This window comes from Cylas formicarius, unplaced genomic scaffold (genome assembly GCF_029955315.1).
Source record: "Cylas formicarius isolate icCylForm1 unplaced genomic scaffold, icCylForm1.1 PGA_scaffold_9__14_contigs__length_23061073, whole genome shotgun sequence".
NCBI classification, from domain to species: domain Eukaryota; kingdom Metazoa; phylum Arthropoda; class Insecta; order Coleoptera; family Brentidae; genus Cylas; species Cylas formicarius.
Genome location: NW_026844365.1, coordinates 2,218,522 through 2,241,669, shown reverse-complemented (window position 1 = coordinate 2,241,669; position 23,148 = coordinate 2,218,522). Strand labels below are relative to the sequence as shown.

At 43.2% G+C, this 23,148-nt stretch overlaps 3 protein-coding genes across 7 annotated transcripts; 2 read left to right on the top strand and 1 right to left on the bottom strand.

Annotated features, from left to right (window-relative positions):
- Positions 1 to 420: 420 nt before the first annotated feature.
- LOC132707786 (protein disulfide-isomerase) lies at positions 421 to 4,659 on the bottom strand. Its single transcript, XM_060679727.1, has 3 exons — positions 4,354 to 4,659; positions 3,916 to 4,113; positions 421 to 1,728 (listed from the first exon to the last, which is right to left on the bottom strand). The coding sequence occupies exons 1-3, from the start codon at positions 4,502 to 4,504 to the stop codon at positions 587 to 589; spliced, it is 1,491 nt and encodes a 496-aa protein (XP_060535710.1). The 5' UTR covers positions 4,505 to 4,659; the 3' UTR covers positions 421 to 586.
- A 162-nt stretch (positions 4,660 to 4,821) lies between these two features.
- Positions 4,822 to 11,135, top strand: LOC132707787 (TOM1-like protein 2). Of its 2 annotated transcripts, XM_060679728.1 has the most exons (6): positions 4,822 to 5,005; positions 5,143 to 5,801; positions 8,431 to 8,710; positions 10,405 to 10,574; positions 10,715 to 10,762; positions 10,819 to 11,135. In XM_060679728.1, exons 1-6 carry the CDS (start codon positions 4,942 to 4,944, stop codon positions 10,981 to 10,983), a joined length of 1,386 nt encoding a protein of 461 aa, XP_060535711.1. In that variant the 5' UTR covers positions 4,822 to 4,941; the 3' UTR covers positions 10,984 to 11,135. The 2 variants fall into 2 exon arrangements, with proteins under 2 accessions (XP_060535711.1, XP_060535712.1); XM_060679729.1 differs by lacking the exon at positions 10,715 to 10,762.
- Positions 11,136 to 14,727: 3,592 nt separating this feature from the next.
- On the top strand, positions 14,728 to 22,664 carry LOC132707505 (uncharacterized). 4 transcript variants are annotated; one of them, XM_060679390.1, is made up of 4 exons: positions 14,728 to 14,885; positions 18,989 to 19,117; positions 19,172 to 19,693; positions 21,952 to 22,664. In XM_060679390.1, exons 2-4 carry the CDS (start codon positions 19,002 to 19,004, stop codon positions 22,256 to 22,258), a joined length of 945 nt encoding a protein of 314 aa, XP_060535373.1. In that variant the 5' UTR covers positions 14,728 to 14,885; positions 18,989 to 19,001; the 3' UTR covers positions 22,259 to 22,664. The 4 variants fall into 4 exon arrangements, with proteins under 4 accessions (XP_060535373.1, XP_060535372.1, XP_060535376.1 ...); XM_060679389.1 differs by lacking the exon at positions 14,728 to 14,885 and adding an exon at positions 14,920 to 15,317; XM_060679393.1 differs by lacking the exon at positions 14,728 to 14,885 and adding an exon at positions 15,336 to 17,515.
- Positions 22,665 to 23,148: the final 484 nt, after the last annotated feature.

Here is a 23,148-nt window from a genome sequence, read left to right as displayed (position 1 = left end):
TGTGTGCGTGTGGTAGTGGTCTCCGTTCCTCGTTTGATGCTGCTGACGGGTTCTGCCGCGGAGCACCAGTTTTATTTAATTGAATTTAATAAATTAGTAAAATGCCGAGCGTTTGAGCCAGCCCAGTTGTAAAGCATAACCTGTGCGTCAACCGGCATTATATATTTTAGGTTTTTGTAGCAAACAGGCGAGCTAGGTTTCAATTGTCGAAGTTCGGACGTCGCGCAGAGAGCGCGATAACAGAGTCACTTTAACTTCAAATTTTTATTTCTTTACGCGTTTAAAAGTATAACCTCGGGAGCAACCGGCATCGTATATTTTGAGTTTTTGTGAAAGGTCTGGATAGCAAAAAGGCGAAGTAGGTTTTAAATGTTGTCCTGAACGTCGTGTAGGGAGGCGCGATAACAGAGACACTTTAACTTCCTTTAAATTTTTATTTCCTTACGCGATTTCCAATAACACAAACGTTCCAAATAAACGCCAAAACTGGCCGCTCGCTCGCGCACTAACCTTGCAAAACGTGAATAAAAAAATATCTCGACCCTTCGCGGTCGCCGGAAGACCTAACCTACAACTCCTCTCTCTCTTACAACTCGTCTTTCGCTGGCGCCTCCTCGTCCGTGTCCTCCAGGGGTTCGTCCGCGTCCGCGCCGTCCTTTCCTCCGCTCTCCACGAACTTGACGATGCCGTCGAAGGTCCTGGGGCCGTTGTAGTCGACCGCGTGGTTGTCGCCCTTCTTGAACAGTTTTATCGTGGGGAAACTCGTCACCTTGATAGTCTCCAGCTCGTTGGCGGTCGAATCCATCTGCGCGATCGCCACGCCCGCGTTGTCTTTGAAATGCTCCGCCACTTGCTCGTAAATGGGGGCGAGCTGCTTGCAGTGGCCGCACCACGGGGCGTAAAACTCCACCAGGACGTCCTTGGCCTCGTCGAAGGCGACATCGTCGAAGTTGCTCGCGACCAGCGTCTTCAGCGGTTTCGCGTCCCAATCCGCGGGCAGGTCCTGGCTGAGCAGGTGCTGCTTGAGTTTGCCGTCGAGGAAGTCGCCCACGAATTTCTTCAGGTTGTCGGCGGTGAGGTCGACGAAATCGGGCTTGTACTTGGCCATGTCCTCCTCGAGTTTGATGAGCCGCGCTGCGGGAACCTCGTCCTTCTTCATGCCGAAGAACTCGAGGATGCGCTGGTGGTCCTCCTCGTTGGCGTCGATGCTGACGAAGAGGACCTGCTCGCGGAACGGTGCGGCCACCGAGCGGGCCGCTTCGGTGACGCGCGCGTACGCCTCCTCGTCGTTTTTGTTGAGGAAGAGCAGCAGGTGGGACTTGATCTCGCCACCGAACACCTTCTGTGCGGTCTCGTGGTTGAACTCGACCAGCAGCGGCAGCTGATTGACCTGGACGAACTTCTTGATGTCCTTCTCGACGGCCGGGCCGTCGTAAGTGGCGCGCCCCTCGTCGAACTTTTTAAACAGCACGATCTGCTGGTCGGCCGCCTCGTAATTGGCGACGACGTCGTCGTCGGCGACGACGCCGAACGGCACGTCGTCGACGGACGCCGCGACGGCCAAGAACTGCTTCGCCAGATCCGTCGATTGGTCCTTGAAGAAGCCGACCACGGCGATGGGGTTGGCGTCGATTAGGGCGGCGACGTCGCCGACGCTCTTGAGGTCCGCGGCGGGCGGGCCCGTTTTTTTAACGAGCCACGCGACTATGTCGAGCGCCTGTCTGCCGCCTGCCAGGGAGAGAGAGAAAAAAAGGCATTGGCGTTTCGAAAATTATACTCCAACACGTTCAGTATCATCATCATGGGGTATTTCAAGCGCTTTCTGGGGTGCCCCGAGGCTCCACACTCGGTCCCGTACACTTCGGAGCTCCTCAAATACGTATACGAATGCTCTATTAATGTTACTATCACAGATGATTTACATAAGTCTTGGTACTTGGTACATTATCATTAAAATACAGTCGAAACTCTATATAGCGAAATTGAAGGGACTGCTTCTTTTTTTCGTTATAATGAATTATAGGCACTTGAAGAATAACAATACGCATATGTGTTCTATAATATTTAATTATTTTATATACATATTTTAACATCTACTTTGGAACATTTTATGTTAATATTTAAGAACTACATTTAACGTTTCAAATAATAGGTCATTTTCTTTGGAATTTTTTTAGTACACTAATATGCGTCTCGTACTTTCGCTGGTATTTTCACGATTTCTTCGAGAGGGGCATCTTCCCCATGATACATAAAAAGTTTCTCTAGCAGCTTACTGAATATAGGGCTTGTTGAATGGTTGGTGGTGATCCCAGATCAACTTCTTCATCTTCTTCCTCCCCTTGGTGCTCTTCCTCACCCTTTCTTGCTTGTTGTAACATGGCTTCCTCTGTCAAGTCTGCTGTTATAGGCAAATCCTGATCTATGCAAATGAATGAAATCGCTTAGTGGCTGATCATCTTCCAAGTCCAATTCGCATTCTGTCTCTGTAATAAGACCTGCATGACGATGGGAGTGTTGAATTGTTTCTGCTGTCTTTCCAAACTTTACTGACTGCATCAAGCATATTAATGGAAAATTTGTCTTCGGACTTGATCATTTCCATTAAAATGTTTTCCTGTATCGGCTCTTAAGACTTCTTATTACGCTCTGTAACACACTTGACACAGTCTGACACCTCTCCAAGGACTTGCTGACCTTCTATAAGAGGGGCGGCATTCTGGACGCCCGCTAGAGCGGCCTGGGGGCACAACGGGCCCATCTGGTGACCTAAGTGCTTGGACCCCCGCGAGGGCGCCCCCCTTTAATACCAACACCACCTCTCCAAGCGGCAGTAGGTAATAACCGCATCGTGTCCCGACCTCTGATGGTCATGCAGTAGATGCGGATTTTTGGTCGGTTTCTGAGCAACAAAACCTCTTTGGGAGTCCCACTGAAGTTTTGGGTCAATATACCTGATATCTGTTATCGAAGCCATAGTAACTCAAAGGCTTTAGAGTAATCTAAAGATACAAGTGCACTTGCATATAAATTGTGTTTGTTGGTACTTCCTATTTCTTTTGAATTTTATATTTTTTTGCATTTTGCAAAATCCTACCAAGCCAAATAAATAAATAAATAAATAAAAACCTTTTATACCGCAAAGTAAGATGACACTTGCACTATTGCTATTGTTTTCACGTATTCAGTTTTGTATGCGTCGGCTGCACATTTTCTTATTTCATTTGCGGCTTGGAAGTTTTTTGCATAACACGCTCCCCAATTGTTCTCTGATTGTAGATATGACGTAAAAGTCTGAGCATTTAATACGAAGCGAATATAAGTCTCGATCTAGATAATATTTAATTATCAGACACTTAATGGAGACTATTCGAAATGGAAAAAAAAAGTAGCGCAAATTGATATAACGATTGTATTGACTATTATTACTGGCATTTTACCGAAAGTATATGTTTAATATTTATCCCAATGATAGATCAGTTATTCATTTATTCACAAAACTCATTACAATGGATGTTTCGTCACAAAAAATAACATTAAGCTTGACCGAAACTGTCAGTCAAGCTTAGAAGACGCTAACAGGATGATTGGCGAAATGTCACAAATTTCGACTAAGCAAAAACTGAAGCAGGAGGAATCCATAAGTTTTGTAAAAGACAACACTATTTATGTCTTGATCACACCTCGATGGCGTATCAACGTAGGAGCCAAGAAATCTTGTGCTCTGACTACCAGCCAGTAAATCCAACCACAACTGTTTTTTGTAAACTTATGATTATGGAAAATTTATTAAACTGTTCAACCGCAACAGAGACATTATTTATGAGCTCCTGCGAGTCATTCCCGGAGACTTGACAGTTACTGTTAAAGATTTCATGTGAATCGTTCGCGAATAGAGTGGCTAGGCAAACTTACCGCTGTACTCCAAGGGGGTGCCGTTGCGGAAGAACTTGAGGGTGGGGTAGCCCCTGACGCCGAAACGCTCCGCCAGTTCTTGCTCCTCGGTGGCGTCGACCTTGGCCAGCTTGATGGGTGACTCCTTTTCGGCCAGAGTCTTGGCCGCTTTCTCGTATTCTGGGGCGAGCGCCTTGCAGTGGCCGCACCACGGCGCGTCTAAACGGGGGGCCCAACAAATAAGTCACACTCGCCTTCAAAACGAACATTACATTACGAAGGATACGCGAAAAACGGCCCCTTGTAAATTTTGCGGCAGTGACGCAATTTGTTTCGAAAAACCGGCAACGTCGGGTGCGTTGATCTCTCTCCCGAGAGTTTTTCGAAAATGCATTCCACGTGAAAATTGTTTACGGAAACAGACGTGCACGACCTTTGCGGCAGCAAGTCAAAACTTACAAAACTCGACGAGGATGAACTCATTGTCTGCGGTCGCCTTCTCGAAGTTGTCCTTGTTGAGGACGAGCACGCCTTCTTCGCTCTTGATGTCGTCGCAGAGGACGGCCCCCGCGAGCGCAAACAGGAGCCCCGCGCCGTACAAGAACCTCATGATTGCGTTTTCTTTTTTTTTCACACTTCTTGACTCGACGATGAACCGGACAGAAAAGACAACGGCGACGCACTCCGAATGTCAAACGGGCCCGTCCGAAACGTGGCAACACTCGTGTGACGACGCGATTGGTCCGTTTCCTAGGATCGTCTCCGCGCAATCAACGGACCGAGATTTTTCCGTGCTAAGATGAATTTTTACCAAACGCGACGCGTCCGACGTCCGGCGTTATCGATCTCGCCCGACACACGGGCGTATTTCAGAATTACTGGCGGCGCCATCTATCGGCGATCCATTTAAGTTTTAGCGAGCGGCACCACCTCGATCGACCGACCGAACGCGTAGTTTTGACAGGTGTCGTCGAGGCCAGTCTGGAAAGAAATCCGGAACGTACGGATGCGCGCGTACGGATCGAACGAGACAATCCGGTGGAAAAAATGTCGTTCTTGCAGAACGCGCTCATCGGCAACCCGTTCTCGACGCCCGTCGGTAGCAAAATAGGTGAGTACCGCGCGGCGAAGAGGTCCGTGTCGCTTGCGGGGTGGGTGTTGCGACGGGTACACGTCCGTTGTTTGTTTTTGCGCTTCCTCTGTCGCCCGCTTAGTCACGCGTCATTTTTTATGGTCGTGTGTGCGCAGAGCAAGCGACCGACGGCAGCCTCGCGTCGGAAAACTGGGCCCTGAACATGGAGATCTGCGACATCATCAACGAGACGGAGGAGGGCCCGAAGGACGCGATCAGGGCGATCCGGAAGCGGCTGTCGCAGAACGCGGGCAAAAATTACACGGTCATCATGTACACGCTGACGATCCTCGAGACGTGCGTGAAGAACTGCGGCAAGCGCTTCCACGCGCTCGCCTGCGGCAAAGATTTCGTCCAGGAACTGGTCAAACTGCTGAGCCCCAAAAACGACCCGCCGACCGCCGTGCAAGAGAAGGTGCTCAGCCTGATCCAGTCCTGGGCGGGCGCGTTCCAAAGCGACCCGGACCTCGCGGGCGTCGCCGCCGTCTACAAGGACCTCCTCGCCAAAGGCATCGAGTTCCCGCCCACCGACTTGGACTCCATGGCGCCGATACACACGCCGCGGAAGAGCGTCGTAGGGGCGCCGCCCCCGGCGGAGCCGTCGTCGTCGCCGCCGCCGCCTGCGGCCGCGTCTCAGGGCGTGCTGACGCCCGAACAGAGGGCGAAGCTCCAGTCCGAGCTGGACGTGGTGCAGAGCAACATGTGCGTACTGGGCGAGATGCTGGGCGAGGCGGAGCCGGGACGCGAGCACCCCGACGAGGTGGCGCTCCTTAAGGTCAGTGCGCGGCAGTTTAGTTTTGGGCCCCCTCTCGCAAGTTTAAAATCACTTGCGATTAAGGTATGGTCTGTTCATAGATATAAGAAAGTGACCAATTGCTTTTGAATGGGATTATCCAAGGGCGGTCATTAACATACAATGCAACAAGATTATTACCTAAAGTTTTGGAATTTAAATTCAGGTAAAATTGTGGTGCGTAATAGAAAATAATTTTATACCTACCTGTGTTTCATATTCTTTGGTTTGGTATACTACTTAGTTTAAGTTTATTAGTAATCATTCTTATTTCGTGTGTAATACAGCGTGTGTTGAATCATGTGCGACGCGCATTTTTCATGTCAAAAATACTCAAATACTCCATAGGGACGCCACGTAATTTTAATTTAATTAATCCCAAGTGGGCCTCTTGTCTCACCAACCCACATAATCAAATTTCAATAAAATCGATCGAGGGATATTGACGCCTTGTATTTTGATAGCTAAAGTCTGTTCATAAATATAAGAAAGTGACTAACTGATACGAATTAAGGAAAGACCCGGGCAAGCTGTGAGAATGAAATATGGCCGAACAGGTCCGTACTTTGCTTAGAATTTATTTGGGGTTTTGTTAGGATAGATACTAAACAGTATATATTTATTTATGTATGTATTTATGTTTAAATCTAAAATTCATCCATACTCGAGAAAATGTCAGCATCGCTCCTTTTTTTCCTCGCTGAAATGGGATTATTCACAATTTTCCATCCAGTGTGGCCGTTCCTGCTAAAGATGCTTGCTTGCTGGTACCACGTTCATTGAGAGTCAAATAAACATTGTTTATAACTTCCTTAGTCTCAATAGAATAGAATAGTGTTTTCTACATTTGGGCGGGAGCATCTCCTGAGATACACTAGACTCGCACATATTTTGCATAATTCGCACACGATTCAACACACGCTGTATTGCACACGAAATAAGAATTATTACTAATAAGTAGTATACCAAACCAAAGAATATTAAACGCAGGTAGGTATAAAATTATTTTCAATTACGGACCACAATTTTACCTGAATTTAAAATCCAAAACTTAATAATGTTGTTGGCATTTATTCAAAAGCAATTGGTCACTTTCTTATATCTATGAACAGACCATACCTATGCATTTGCGGAGGCCAATTATTCCAACGTGCCTATATAAAATCTAGCTATTTTGGTTTGGTTTTAAAAACGTATTTTCATTCGCATATGATTATTGTTATCCTTCTCGTCATTTATGGATAAATCGTAGGTTATTGTGTTTAAAATCCGAGTCATTACGCCCACCTCCACCTTCCTTTTAGGATACATCCACCGTTTCTATCATTATAAGCCGAACTGTTAAACACAACTCAATCGTCGGTTCACTTTTTTGATGTTAAATTGCATAATAAAATACCGGCAACAATTGTTCCACAGTCGAATTAGAAAAAGGAATGATTCTATGAGGAAATATATTTTTTTAATGCCACCATGAGTAACGCATGAGATATGCATTGTAAGTCTTCATGATTTTATTGGGCACGTATACTATGGACACTCGCCCATCGTTGAAAGATCTTCGTAAAATCCAAGGAACAGACTCGTAAAATGTTGGTTCTATGCACGACAAAATCACCAAGAACAGAAAAAATTCAAAGCTTTAGACAAAGAGAATAAGGTAGAGGTGAAGGTCGCGTATACTGTTACGAATGCCATCTATTATTTGTGTCCAAGTACTAAAGTACTGTCATAGCGGTTTTACGTAATGCGTCACGCTGAAAATAATACCTTTTAAAGTAATAAAAACTCAAATGTTAACCCCTAAATCTTTAACACTGCACAAAGGGGCTAGAACGAATTAACCGGATGGAGAAGAAATTTGTTGTAAAACGAAAAATGAGGAAAAAATTTAAAATTATTTGCAACCCAATTACGGTTATCTGTGAAGAACAAATATGCTAAACACTACAGTAACGTTGATATTCGTTAATGCGTTTTTTGAAGGATCTACCTATTGGTTCAATATAAACTTTAGAACAAGATCCGCATTTCAACCTGTAGACACCCGATTTTTGGGATTTGGGGACATTTCGTTTTATTGGGACGCGTGGAAAATCCAGGGCTATAACCTCTACTCCGAACAATGATTGCATCATATACAGGGTGTGGAAATATAAAATATAAAAATTTCTGTTTTTGTTTGTGAATTATTGGCGATAAATGAAAAACCGTTAAAGATGGGATAATTTTATTTGAGCAGTATCGTAAACCGTGTCGGGAGAGAGTTTCAGGTTTCGCCAATTATACAGGGCGCGAGGTATTTGAAACAATATCATTCGACAACGTTATTATTTGTGCAAATTTTAATATTTCCCGATATTTGCTGTAACTTTCAAGTTCGACGAGATGTTTTATACAGGGTGCATGCACAATTAAATTACATCGATTTTGCGAAAGTTCCATACTGGTCCGCGGGAGCACAATAGAAAAACAATTCCTTTTATAATAAACAGCCGTTACGCGCTACGAACTTGCCCCGCCCGGTGACGATTTTTCGAAAGCAATCTTGTCGTTGTTAATGCTTAAAGCAACGCTTAAGCGGTTGGAAATATTAGAAGATGTTGCGCAGGAGTTGCGGGTCACGTGCGACGGCATGCAGCGCCGCCTGGTGGACCTGATCGGTAAGATCGCCAACGACTCGCTGACGGAGGAGCTGCTGCGCATCAATGACGACATGAACAACCTGTTCCTGCGCTACGGTCGGTGGGAGAAGAACAGGGGAGCGACGCCGTCGGCTCTAGTCGCCGCCGCCATACCGCCGTCGACGTCCGCTAGGGCGACGCCCCCGGCGGCGGGCGACAGCCTGATCGACTTCGACGACGACGTCGCGGACGCGGTATCGAAGCTCGGTGAGTGGACGGCGCGGTCGTTTCTTTACGCGTGACAGTGATATTTAATGTTTATATGGACAGATCAGATGATTTTGATATAAATTACTTAAGGTCAAGTCAAGAACTATGTGAAAATGGGTAAATAATTATTTTATTATTTTAATAAGTTGCAGATTATCCCTAGAAGAATATAGAAATAAGTTATGCAAATTCAAATTGATATAAATTGAAACTACATCAAATAATTTAGGATCTAATTACCAAATGAATGCAAATTTAATTATTAGGTGGATGTGTAAATATCAGAAATATAAATTAGGAATAATATAGGTCCAAGGACGGAACCTTGCGGTACACCTGATGTGCGGAAGAACATTAATTAAAAAACTTGACCATTTGAGCAAACCGTGAGATTTTCCTCGAGACCGATTGCCTCAAAAGTTTTCTTTCTTTGTTTCTTTTTTTTTTTAAATAAAGTCTTGAATCATTCATCATTTATTTTAACTAAAATTTTAATTAAACTTTTTTTAATATCCTCGGTAAACCCTAAACAATGATTATATCTAAAATGATATAAGGAAGTATATTTTATTTTCTAACTTGCCGCAAAAGTTTCATTTTAAAATGAACCCAAAAATCACGCCCTTAATTATTGACATGCGATTAGTAAACACCCTGTATAATTGTTATTAAAAATGGAGAATGTTGGAAAAAAAATAGTAAACTGTCCAGGCGTATTTGTTAGTGCATAAAATTTCCTTAATGGTACCTTTATTTCGTTTGATACCATTTGGTGACGGCTTTTAATATTTTGGACCTAAAAATGTAGCGGAAAGTTGACTCAGACTTAGACCCTCAGTAAGTTCTCACTGCCCACCAACTTCAGCCATTTTCTAGGACTGCTGGCAATGAATTGTGATTCTAATTTCAAACACTATCATGCGCATGCGGATCAACTACCTACCACTCTCGGGACCATTGACAACCCCCCACGGAACACGGCGGAAAGTGCTAATTTCCGTTTTGTTGTCACATTTATACCGGGTGATGCATTGCCATGGGAAATTCCGTGTAAATTTTTAGGTGGTCCCTACATGCATACATGCTATTACGCACGCACGCACGTTAATTTTTTGGAACCTTTTTTCATTCGGTAAATTTTTGCTCTCCGTCGGTAGAGCATTTTGCATTTGTAGAGTTTTAACAAACCATTTTTACCCCTAACATTATAAGAGAGTTTGTTTGACCTTGGAATTAAATAATGTTGTAAGTAAGATGGAAGTAATTTATTTTTTATTTTATATGTCAGCGGAACATTATAGAACTCAATATTCTGAGACACCGACAACCACCATAAAAACCCAAGAAGAATGGGAGTGTAACTCATCACTATTCCAGCAAAAATGAGGGCTGATAATCGCATTGAAAACAAGACAATTACAATCGACATTTAATCGAGAATCTAGAACTGCTCCCAGATACTGTCAATATAAATCTTAAGATTATTGTCCAAAAATACATTACAATTTTATTTACTCCCTAATACCATGATTTAAATTTAACTTGAGTTTAATTACGCACAACCAGTCGCTATGTAACTTTGATTCCGAGTTCGCTTCTGAGTAATTTTTCCCACATATGTAAAACGAGTTCATTTTTTCAATATTATAGTTATAGCGCGACATAGTTATTGATATGAGTGTATATGTCAGTGGTGGCGGAAGGGGGTGACGGACGGCGCGACGAAGAGTTCGACATGTTCGCGCAGTCGCGGACCGCGACCTACGAGAGTTCCAAGCGGAGCGGTAGCACCTACAGGGACAACCTGGAGCCCGATCAGGTGGCGGGCGGCCTCAGCAGCCTCGCGAACTCGCGACCCGCGGTGAGTCACGCCAGTGCGGCGCTCCGCCCCTAAAATTGTCGTTTGTTTTGCGTCGCTGTTCTTTTGTTTTGTTGTTGTTTTTTTTTTCTCCTCTCTTTCCTCTTCTCTTTCTTTTTTCCAAAGCTTTACGTGTGTCGTAGGTAGAGGACCGGGAGTTTGACGAGATGGCCAACTGGCTCGGGAGCACGGTGAGGCCCCGCCCCCCGCGCGCGCAGGCGCTCACGCCTTTTTTTTTTTTTACTAGAGCGGGCCCGAGGAGTCGGTGACGAGCAGCGACTTCGAGCGGTTCCTGGCGGAGAGAGCGGCCGCGGCGGACACGCTGCCGACGGTGACGGCGACGACGGGCTCGACAAACCCCAGCGAGGCGAGGAAGTCGGACAAGAAGCGGCCCGACCTGCTGACGTCGTAGGGGCGTGGCCCCCTACGGTTTGACCAAAGACGGACGGTTGTAAATAGCGACATATATTTTATTACTGTTTATATTATTATTTGTTAGGTTAGAATTGCCCCCTATTGTATCCCCCAGTTGAACATTATATTACGGCGCACGCGCCGAAGCTACGAGTTGTGTTATTTCGCAACCCGCCTCTTGCGCTTTTCCTTCAAGATTGTTAAACACATCGGTTACAGAAGGAGCAATTTGAATCGTTTGTTGGGCAATGGGCGAGTGGCCATAGACGAGTGGCCCAACTGAATGAAAAAAATTAGCTTTAATGGTCTGTGACGAAAACCACTATGTTTTTGGCTATTTTGGTTTGTTATTATTTATGCATTCTCCGAACAGAACTGGTTTTTTGTTTGATTATTTGTGCGATCCAGTTTTATTAGTAATGAGTAATAACTTAATATTTATACCTCCAATGATATTGAAGAAGTCAATGTAATTGAAAAAATTGCAGAAGTGAGGTGCCCCTTGTTGATAATAAACAGTTTAATATAAAAAATTCCCTGTATTAATAAATTAATTTGTAAACAAAACCGCTCGGCAAATATTTGAGTGTTACTTTATGTTACAATATCAACAACCGTCATGGAACAAATGAGCAAATTCAACAGTTTCCCACTTTTGCAGGTTTGCTGTGAAAATCCTGCGTTACGATGTAGAACCTTTACGGAGAACGCATATTTTAGATTAAACCTTAACGCAAACCGAAAAAACTAAAGACCGTTTGGAGGTTACAAGCCTATAAAAGATCTCCAAGGAGATATTTAAGTTTAAATCACAAGAGATTACACGATTTTACCCGAAAATTTAAACTCTTACTCTCCCGCACCTAACAGTTCCGACAGTTAAAATCATATGCACCGAACATTCCGTAATAAAATTAATAAAGGTACTTTTTTGTACTCCACCTCCCTGCACTTAATAATATTGCGTTAAAAAATTATCCTGTCGTCACAAAAGTTTGCTATTCTGAAATACGACGGAAAATTTACTATCGGCAAACATCAACAAAGCGGGCCGTGCATTTCGCCGCCTTTGATGTCGATTATTGCTCCACCTACCGCGACCACTATCGATAGTTTTAGTATCCTTTAGTTCTTTTAATGGAATAAAACGCACACAACAAAACGCGCTGGATTTAATCACGTAAAAAGCACGCAAATGCACACCACCATCAAAGCAGGATATTGAACAAGTCAATGTAATTGAAAAAATTGCAGAAGTCGGGTGTCCCTTGTTGATAAACAATTTAACCAGTATCAATGTCAAATATTTGGTTTTTACTGTATTTGACGATAACAACAAGCAATAAGCATCATAGAACAAACGAGCAAATTCAACAGTTTCCCACCTTTGCGCCTTTGCTGTGAAAACCCTGCTCTACAGTGAACGCAAACAGAATCGCTCAGTTAACGACAAAAAACAATACAAGATTAGAACACGTAGCTGTCAGAGGTGGAGTGATGACGTCATGGTCATTCGAATTAATTTTTGTCGGAGGAAGGCATAAGCGTCGATTCATTGTGCCTTTGAGAAAAGATATTTTATCTACGAAATTAAATATTCTCATATATTAGATTAAATCACGTCGAGAATATAGTGGAGGTGTTTTTTTTTAGTTAATTTTATCGTCCCAGGATTTATTGGAAACCGAAAACTAAACACCGTTTGGAGGTTACAAACCTATATAATATCTTCTAAGGAGACATTAAAGTTTTATAGTAATTTAATAATTAGCTTAAATCACAAGAGTTGATTTCATCACTTCAAAATTGACGAAGTGAAAACTGTCAAAAATTGAAATTATACCAAAACTTTCACCAAAAGTACCATTTTCTGCTCCACCTCCCTGCACTTAATAATGCTTTAAAAAATGGTTCCCTTCGCTATCTAAATGGTCGGAAAACATATATATTTATCAATCCCGTGGTCATAAAAATTTGCGATTTATCGAACAACTAGGTGTTGGAAAATTTACGAACAGCAAACAACAACAAAGCAGGCGGTGCATTTCCCCGCCTATGATGTTCTTTCGTTCGTTATAATGGAATAAAACGCACACAACAAAGGGCCCTGGATTTAGTCACATGAAATGCACGCAAACGCACAGCACCATCAAACCCGTTCATCACGGTAAAGCGCTAAAGAATAGAGAAGGAATGACCGATCCTTCGCGAAACCATCATCAACTACAGATTACAGAAAGTATGAATGGCGCACGACCTACGTCGATCTTGACAAACAGATGGCGCCGCGGACCGCATAACCAGGCGAACGAAATCGTTTTCAAATCGTTAATTTACAATGTAATTATCAGAAAAATATGGTAGAATGGTTATAGCAGCAAAAAAATAAAACGAAAATGAAAAAGTATTAAGAAGATGAATTTTTTAAGTTTTTTTGATGCGGAAGACCGAATTTGTTAAATATATTCATCGAAAAAATATTTCGGTTTCGAAATATTTTTATTTTTATTTATTAAATAAAGTAAAAGTTAAAATGTGCGTTTCACCTAACGTTACTCGTACAAATAGTGAATAGTTCTTGGCGCTGTTGCTATTTTTGAAGATAAGTAGCGTCATCTATTACCAACTTTTGCAAACTGCATATGACGGAACAAATTATACTGTAAAGCGCATTTAAACAACATTATGCTGCAGTCATATTACATCGAAACTAAAGGTTTGTTTATCATTAGTCTAAGTTTATGAGGAAATAAATACAGTCCGACGTTGTGGCATATTAAACAAAACTATATTTTCTCTCATTTATAGTGTACCTCGTACAAAAAACTTCGTCGTCACTTCGTATACAAACAATAATAATTAGTCTACGATCCGTGTTTTGTCTTTTTACAGAAAAAGAGAAAGCGGCACGGATTTCCGCGTTACCTGCGTCTTTTGCATCTTTTTCGTCTAACCGTCTAATAGCTAGTGCCCGTGGTCAAGCGACCTACTTTTAACCTTTCATCAAAAACTAGTCCCGAACTCCAGGATTTCGACTCACGTTCGTTAAAAGAAATAATGTAAACATCGAATGTAGAAAAAACAAACAAATACCGTGCTGGCGAAAACTAAACTAAACGATATGATATTTTATCTACACTAACCAAAACTAACAGAATTGTGTTATTTTTCCTCTGTCTTTAAAGATTTCAAAATAGGCGTTATACATTTACCTATTAGAGAAATAAGAAGATTGTGACGTTAAATGACTGTGTTCAGTATTTAATATTACCGCATTCGTTCCCGCCGACCAGCTCCGGCTACCGCGTCACAGATGGTGCCGCGCTCGCGCAAAATCGAATCGCGTTTCACTTCCAACGAAATCGTTTTCGAATAAGGGCGGCCGCAATTAGGCGACGAATCCCATTAGAAAATTACCTACTATTTACCAATTACCGATTTGTTTTCGTTGTGTTGTTTGCGCAGAGCCGCCTATCAACGAAAAGTCGAATCAATTTTCATGGACGACGGTAAAATTTCACCAGGTGGCCGGACACGGAAAGCAGTTCCGCCATCGCTTCACAGATGGCGCCGCCGCGCGAAAAAAAAAAACGTTTCTCGTTGAACGAAATCGTTTTTAAATCACGCCTGCGGCGCAAAGGGCGTTCCTAATTAGGTGACGCGCGCGATTATTGAAAAAGTGGTCGGCCGACCTGTTTTTTTTTTCAACGCCCCAATTACCGCGTTTAAGCAAGCTATAAATGACACGCGTTCGGGAGGGCGCGAAAATCGCCGATCGGGAGCGACGCGCGCGCACCTCCCGGCACCCCGAAAAACGAAACGCGAAACTGCGGGCCAGTGTCGGCGATAGCGCGTCGCGGACGGGTCGCGGGCAGGGGGCGCGAAGATCCAACCCATCAGGCAAGTACACACACGCGCGCGCGAAACCGTCCCCGTCATCCGCGGCTCATTAAAACCGAATTTCACGCCGAGATTGATTTTTTTTTGACATTTGGCCGACGTTCGATCGCGTTACCGCCGCTTTTTGTCCGTCTACGCGTTCGGCCAAGGTCGTTGGGCCAACCCCTGGCGAGCTCAACTCCCATTATAGTATTCCCGGCGATGTAGGTCACGGGGCGGTCGATACCGGGCCCCGCGTTCCCCCCTTGTTGTCGTTAATTCCGTGGCGGACCTTAAAAACGCGCTAATGGACGCGCGTTAGTCATATTTTTCGCGGTTTTGTTTATCGAACAGGCGGGCTCTTTGTTTATGCAGGTCGTAAAGAGCCCCGCGCGCCGATGGCCCCCTCGTTCGCTCCCGCAGTAGTGTCGAGACCGTCGCCATGGACCATAGGTAAAAGTAAATAAGCGGGGGCGCGCAGAGGGGCGGCCGATTCGGTGGCAATTGTGGTACATGCGGGTTTAAAGGCTTCAAGTGGCTCGCCAGGGCTTCCCCTAACTCCTACGTTTTTATCCTTAGTTAAGTGACCCTTACTCGACTCGAACGGCGGAATTAATTAAGTTTGGTTTAAGTTAACTTCACTCGATAATAAAAATAAGACGTTTGTAACTTGCTTGACTTCCTAGTGTTCTTATTACGGTTAAATGAGGCGCACTTAAACCCGAATTAGGCCCATGCGGGTTTTAGTGGATTCGTTTAAGCCCGGTTTCACTTTTAACTACGACTTGGTGGGAATAAACCCGGTTCCGTATAAAACGGGTTTAACCAAGCAGCCAACTAATCCCGGTTTCAGTAAAACGAGTTTAAGTTCTAAACTAAACTAAACCGTCCCTCTTTCACTAATTAAGCTAGGCTTAATTCGGCATAAACCGGATTTGAAAGCGGCCCGGGTAAGCCCGGTTTAAACGGGTGTCGTTCCAGGAGTTTTGCGCAACTAAACCGGGTTTAAGTTAACTGCGTCTAATAGAGAAGGAATAAAGAAACTTCCGCTCGTAGGAAACGCGATTTAAAGAAAACCGATTTAACTAAACCCGGTTTAAGCGTGGCGTGGCTGAACCGAACGATTAAGCTAGCATGGTTAAACCCGGTTTAACTAAACCGCGTCATCACTAGAACCGGTTTAACCCAGTTTGGGCCGGTTTAACTTATAACGTAAACTTGATTTAACTGAATCGAGTTTAAGTTAACTATATCGAATAATAATTAATATTACTAAATGCGGTTTATCTAAACGCAGTTTAAGCCAGCTTGATATTAACCTGAGTTTAAGTGAACCAGATTGAAATGCGGTTTAACTAAAATAAACTATATTAAAATAGAGATTAAATAAGCTGGGCTTAAATGTATTCCATGTAAACCTGATTAACTAAACGCGGTTTAACAAAATTCGATTTAAGTAAGCTAAGTAAAATTTAAGTAAGGTTTAAGTAACTCGGGTTTAAGACTACATCGAATAATAACGTTAAAAAAGTAGCTAATAAAAAACGTCTTATTATTACTAAATGTAGCTTATCTGAACGCCGTTTAAGCCCGTTTAATTAACCTGGGTTTAAGTAAACTTGATTTAAATGCAGTTCTACGAAACGGGGTTGAAGAAAATTCGATTTCAGTAAACTTGGTTTGAACGGGTGTGGTTTAGCTAACCCCGACCCAAAACTGTAATTAAACTCGGTTTAAGGAAACATGTGGCGTAAATTGAAGCGGATAAGTTATCATTTATTTAAACCGGGATTTGCGCAAGTAATCTCGTTTTAAGTAGTCGGATTTTAAGTTAACTTCGTCTATTATTATTATTATTATTACTAAATGCGGTTTATTTAAACTTAGTTCAAGGCCGTTTAATTAACGTGGGTTTAAGTTAAAATTTGAAAACTTGGCTTAAGGCGTAAACAAACTGCATTAATTAAACTCGGTTTAACTGAACTCGGTTCGAGTAAAGCCGTTTTAACGACCACCGAGCGACGTCTACGAATCGGGTTTTAATCTCCGTTTAAATGCAGAGCGATCGAGATAAGAGATAGCGGCTTCGGTGGCTTCGCAATACAATAATTACGGCTCGGCGGCGTCAAAACTCGAGATTAGGCGAAATTCCGGAACAACAAATTAATAAGTAATCCGGGGGCTCGAGGGATCGTCGCGTTTCGGCGGCAAACGCCGGGCCGACCTTCGATCGCTTATCTCTCGCGAAAGGGAGCGATAAGAGGGACGGCCCCGCCGTTTTATCGTAGTAGGCCGCGCTACCGCGTTTGGCACGCGAATCGGAACGCGTCCGAACGTCTATTTATAAACGCGCAGGAATTTTCGCTAATTTTAGAGAGGCCGTCGGTTTTTCGAAAACGCGTGGCCCGGGGCGCGCGCGCGCGCGCGATTTCAATTAGCGCCGTTTTTAAAGGCGCTAACGAGCCGCCGTTTGTGGAACGCGTTAGCGGACGGTGTCGAAATGTTTGCGCGGCCGCGCGACGATAGGCAACCAATATTGCGCTCAGTTGGCCGGGACGCACGCCGGCGTTGCAAATGGCGGATCAGGTCGGCCGTGCGCGGTGCTGCCAATCCTAAATAACTAAAAACGGCAATAAAAACAGCAGAAAAGAGTAGGTAAAGTAAAAAAAGGCAAATTTCATACTTTCCTCTTGTATTGATTTATAAGCAATAATTAGCTCTGAACCTCTTAAATGTTTAAATTGAAAACTAATTAGGAAGTTATAAATATAGTATGATCGATAAATGTAATAGTAATATGGAACAATAGAAGGCCCTGCAAATTAAGATTGGCTCTAAAATTGTAATCTCCATCAATTCTGGCCATGCCATAATTAGATGGATTACTCTTTATGTAAATTATGCTATTTAACGTTAAAATGTTTAATTTTGGGACCACGAGACTTCCCCAACATTATTCGATCATGTTTTTAATTATAAATCATAAAGGTCCCAGTATGCTTCCCTGTGGGACACCGCTGGTGAGTTCTTTAGATGAGGATGTAATCACTTCTAAGCACAACTCTTTGGTCACGACCCTTCAAAAACGACTCAATCCGAGCGTAACTATTCCCGTTTATACCTCACTTATTAATCAATAATATATAATAAATATATTAATAAATTGATATCAAGCACATCGAAAGCTCGCTTGAAGTCAAAGAACATACGTAATGTTTTATAATTCAGATCCAGGTTCGATTATATAAGGAAACTGAACAGTCTTGAATAGCGAAAACCAAACTGAGAATTCGAGAAAAATTGCTCCTTCTTTAGGAATGCATCGAGCCGCACGTCAAAACACTTTTCGAATATTTTGGAAAAAACCGATAGAAGTGATATTCCACTAAGCCTGTTCATAGATATAAGAAAGTCCTGAAACAGACTGATACGAATTTAGGAAAGGCCCGGGCAAGTTGTGAGAATGAAATATGGCCAAACAGGTCCGTACTTTGATTAGAATTTAATTATTTGGGGTTTTGTTAGGAAAGATACTAAACAGTATTTATTTATTTATGTATGTATTTATGTTAAAATCTAAAATAAAATTACAAATTATTTTTATTACTTACTTAAATTACTTAAAATTATTCACATAATATCACTGTCATCGCCTGTTCTAATTATTATTTGCAATATATGGATATACGATTGTTCTGCTTTTTCTATATGTTAATACACTTCCAAGATGCTTGCTTGCTGGCACCACGTTCAATGAGAGTCAAATAAACATTGTTTATAAATTCCTCAATCTCAATAGAATAGTGTTTTCTACATTTGGGCGGGAGCATCTCCTGAGATAAGTGTATCTCGGACTCGCACATATTTTGCATAATTCGCACACGATTCAACACACGTTGTATTACACACGAAATAAGAATGATTACTAATAAACCTAAACTAAGTTAGATAGAGCAACCCCTTATATCTTAAGATATGATATGAAGTGTTTTTTGTTGGAAGTGGAAGAAGGGCGAAGAGGGTGCGAAACTATCGAGGGAATTAGGGGGGTAGGGTTGAGCGCTCCTGCTTTAAAGCAAAAGCAAAAGCCCGGAGATTAAACATAGTACTTTCCGCTGCCGCAGGTCGTGCGAAGCCATGGTGCAGGTGACCAGCGATGAAACAGAACCGATCCTCGGTCGGCACGGCTCGGACGACGCGAAAACCTTCGGGGGGTGCCAGTTCGCCGACGACGCTTCCCAGAACGTCTCCAGGTGAGCCGCCAGGTGTCTCGTTGTCCGCGTGGTCGCAAAAACGCATCTATTTAGTTCGACGGCGGCGGACCCGTTAACGATCGACAATCCGGCGGTCGCCCTCGAGCTCTTCGACACCGCCGTCAAGATCCGCAACGCGCACCTCGCGAGGCAGTGCATCGCGAGCCTCAACGGTCATGTGCGCGAGGGCAACGCGCTCCAGATCCTCGTCGGTATCGGCGGGCGCCGCAAGAACCCCGACGGCGACGATTTCGAGCCGTCGGCGCCGCCCGCCGTCGAGATCGACGACGCCGTCCCCGAAGGATGGGTCGCGGAACTCGTCGACGGCGTGCGCCACAACTGCCTCCTCGAAATCGACAAGCACGGCGACCACGTGCTCAAACAAAAGGAGATCGTGGACCTCGGTTACGAGGACCTGCTGGCCATCGTCACCAGAGACACCCTGCAGGTGTCTAGCGAGTTGGTCGTCTACAGCGCGACGATGCGCTGGTGCATGCACGAGTGCAAACGGAGGACGCTCCAGACGCAGCTCATCAACATCAAGGCGGTGCTCAGGGACCTGGTATACGCGCCCAGGTATTTTTTTTGCCGACGTATTTGGTAGCGCCATCTAGCGGCGATCTGGTAAACAACCGTTCCGTAAAACTTTCATTTTTATATGAGAAGCATAAATCCATCGTATTTGTCCCAAAAGCTTTGATACCGTTCTGGATTTTTAAGTGTTTAAGTGTTACCGGTCTCGCTGTCTTTGCCACACGCGTCGGAAAACTTTTTGTGCAAGCTCACAACAGTTTGGGGTTAGGGTCCTGTTTATATGCCGATTTGAGACGGCCGTCGATAATGGGCGAATGACCATAGCAGTGTTGCCCAACCGCGAAAAGTAACCGAGAAGAAAATAATAAATCCGCACGTTGTTTCTTACGTTTTTTACTGCGTTACGTAACAAATTAAGATTAAGTTGTGCTAAAACAGTATGGGTTTTATTTTGGGATCTGTTATTTTGTACAAACCGCATTGTGGCATATATGTGAAATACATATATTAATTAAATATTGTTAAACACAAATACATAAATCTAGCGAACAAAACGATTTACTTGTAAAACTTTGATTTACGGCATTCTACCATTTTAAATATACAAAAATCAACAAATACTTATAAACTAGAAATCCCTATTTTTGGATATATTTAAGAATATATTAAAAAACAAAAAATATATTAGGCATACGTAACAACTATTTACAGGTGGTAGGTAAATAATAATATGTATTTATATGTACCGTCGTATGTATATAATATAAAAAATACATATTACTACATATACTTAAATCTTTATTTTACAATTTTACCGTACTTTCTATTTTTTTTTCTGCAGGTATCATCTTGCAAAGATTTTCTTTTTAGACTAACGTTATATTTCCCTCTTACTTCTGGCATGGGTTCTGGAGACGGATTTTTCTCGAGAATTTCACTTGTGGCATTCGATGCTGTTGCTAAAAGCTGAGACAATACCTGCCGAGCTTCTTTTTTAGCACTTTGGAATGAAGTCTTTGAAATCTTTGTTTAAGGTTAAAAATACTGTTTTTCCCAGTTCTCGCCACTCGAGCACATACAATTTTAAAGTATTTGTTAAAGCTTAAAAACACTGTTTTGTACAATTTTTTTTACAGAAATACAATTAACACAAACATAAGCGCACTACACACTAGTTTAAATTATTTTAATTGTTCAAAGAACACAAAATAATAAATAAAAACCGTTAGAGGAATTCGCTTACGGAATCCTATTAGGTTTACGATTCTTGTACGAACTCAAATTAAATTGGTCCTTTTTAATGATATCCGACAGAGTTTTAAGGAAATAAAAAAAGCACTACTTCTACACACACACAACTACTAGATGAACTGCGATAAAAAGTTTTGTTTTGGAGAAGAGGAGAATGAGGACGACAGGTACGACCGGCCATCAAAAACTCCCATTGACAAAGCCACAGTCTTCATGGATGTGCAGGAATAAGACCACAAAATCGAAGAGATACTTGCTAAGGGCAAATATAGGCTACTTTCCACTGATCCTACTAGGACAATTGAGGGAAGAATGTATCGAGCACTGCTACTAAGAAATTCGTTAACTCTGCATTGTACCAAAGCACTTCCAAAAATCCAGAAAGATAATGTACCACACCAGTAATAGGCAGTTTCAAATCCTTCATTTGTAAGGAACGCCAAGGATTTTGGTAGATATTTAAAAAACCTTAAAACTGAGTCAGACATTGTCGAGGCCAGATTGAGGAATGTGGAGCATGTGGAGACGGTACTTCTCTTCCGCTCCTAGATGGAGCGCCTGAATAAATCTTACTTTGAAATCGAAGATAGTTTTGTGGCCTACCGATGGGCTTTTCAGTATTGGTGAATATATACATGAAATGGTTTGAAACTCACTCTATAGATACGGCAATTGTTAAACCTAGTCTGGCTTCGATATGTGGACCACACCATCATCATCTGGATTGTAATCCATAAATAACTCGATTCTCTTCTCAATCATCTCCACTCTTTGCGACCGTACATTAAATTTACACGTTCTTCTGTATTATTAAAATTAAGTATGCGCTCCAAACGTTGTTTAAAGAAAAAAATAAAAACAATGGAATTTCGAAATTCTCTCCGTATTCCTAGCGGCGATCCCGTGAAGCTAAACTTCACATCAACGCCCGTAGATGGCGGCAACCTTCCAATGAGCGGTGAAGTTTCTTAGACTCGTGGTTAGATGGCGCTCAAACGTTTATGGTTTCTTCGAAGTGTTTCCAGTAAAGAAAAACGTTTTTTCCGCAGGTACGGCCTGATGACGAAGCGAGAGTTCTTGACGCGCACCGTCGACGGCGTCAAGGGCCCCGACCGGAGCGGCATCCTCGACGAAACCGAAACCAACCGGATCCTCGAACACATCCGCAGGCGGGAAAAGGGGCGGAAAAGGTCCGCCACGGAGGAGCTGCCCTACAAGGGCTCGCAGGAGCGGAAGCCGGGCAACCTGAAGCCGCGGGTGGTCTCGTTGGACGGACAGAACGGCGCGAAATGCGACGGCGCGTGCGAGAGGGCGCTGCTCAACTTTTTAACGTGCTGGACGGCCGTTTTCGATTGACGACGCGTACCAAAAGTCGATATTTTTTACGCGAAATCCGCCCGACGCGGCGTTTGCTGTGATGACGCGAGTTCTAGGCGAGGCCTACCATATCTACGTTTCGCTCGAGTTTTTTTTTCTCTCTTAAACAAAGTATTTATCGAACGTTGGTCGTTTTCCTTATTGAAATATTTGCGTTTAAAAAGCGTCTCTAATGTTGGCTCGTTGTTTAGGAATATATAGTTGTTGGCGTAGTCAAACTACTGGGTGTTTTTGTCGAGACGTCGTTCTTTTCGAAAAAGACAATCTCTCGCCCGATATATATATATAAGTGTTACTTAATCGATGTGCGTTGCATCTTTTCCATCTTTGTTTAAAGACTATGCGGAGAAATAAACACCTTTTCGATAGCGAGTCGTGTCAGTTCCGCCCCACCTTTCGCGAAATAACACCAGACGAAGCGATGCAATTGTCGCTTCTAGACGCAAGTGAGCTTTCTCAGTCGTTTGTTCTTTCACCCGTTGAGGCCAAGTTCGTGGGGCCACTCGACCTCTGGCCATTTGACCGGTTCACTGCAATAAAGTTGTTTTAGGTCGTGGCGCGATCTTTCGACCGACTCTCGAAGCAGCGCTCTGTTTATACCCCGGTAGATTGCGGTGAAACGCGAAATGCGAACGAGGCATTATTCTGACGTTTTTCTATTTTCGTATCGCATCTCCGTGGCGTCTTAATCTCCAAACTTGTCGCATCGAATATGACATAATACAACAAATTACAAATGAAACACCAGACGAAGCGCGATTTTTCCATACCGTGGCGCCATCTATCGGCCGTCAATCGAGGCGGCGCTTCGCGCCGACGTCGGTAGATTGCAGTGCAACGCGTAATGCTATTGAATCTCTCGTTTAGCC

What these genes read in the sequence shown, in the direction of transcription:
- LOC132707786 (XM_060679727.1), bottom strand. Translation starts at nt 4,504, where the DNA reads ATGAGGTTCTTGTACGGCGCGGGGCTCCTGTTTGCGCTCGCGGGGGCC. An exon ending in GTTCATCCTCGTCGAGTTTT is followed by an intron (nt 4,114 to 4,353) that starts GTAAGTTTTGAC and finishes CCCCCCGTTTAG; the next exon opens with ACGCGCCGTGGTGCGGCCAC. An exon ending in CACCCCCTTGGAGTACAGCG is followed by an intron (nt 1,729 to 3,915) that starts GTAAGTTTGCCT and finishes TCTCCCTGGCAG; the next exon opens with GCGGCAGACAGGCGCTCGAC.
- LOC132707787 (XM_060679728.1), top strand. Translation starts at nt 4,942, where the DNA reads ATGTCGTTCTTGCAGAACGCGCTCATCGGCAACCCGTTCTCGACGCCC. An exon ending in ACGAGGTGGCGCTCCTTAAG is followed by an intron (nt 5,802 to 8,430) that starts GTCAGTGCGCGG and finishes GATGTTGCGCAG; the next exon opens with GAGTTGCGGGTCACGTGCGA. An exon ending in TCGCGAACTCGCGACCCGCG is followed by an intron (nt 10,575 to 10,714) that starts GTGAGTCACGCC and finishes CGTGTGTCGTAG; the next exon opens with GTAGAGGACCGGGAGTTTGA.
- LOC132707505 (XM_060679389.1), top strand. An exon ending in GCTTCCCAGAACGTCTCCAG is followed by an intron (nt 19,118 to 19,171) that starts GTGAGCCGCCAG and finishes GCATCTATTTAG; the next exon opens with TTCGACGGCGGCGGACCCGT. An exon ending in GACCTGGTATACGCGCCCAG is followed by an intron (nt 19,694 to 21,951) that starts GTATTTTTTTTG and finishes TTTTTTCCGCAG; the next exon opens with GTACGGCCTGATGACGAAGC.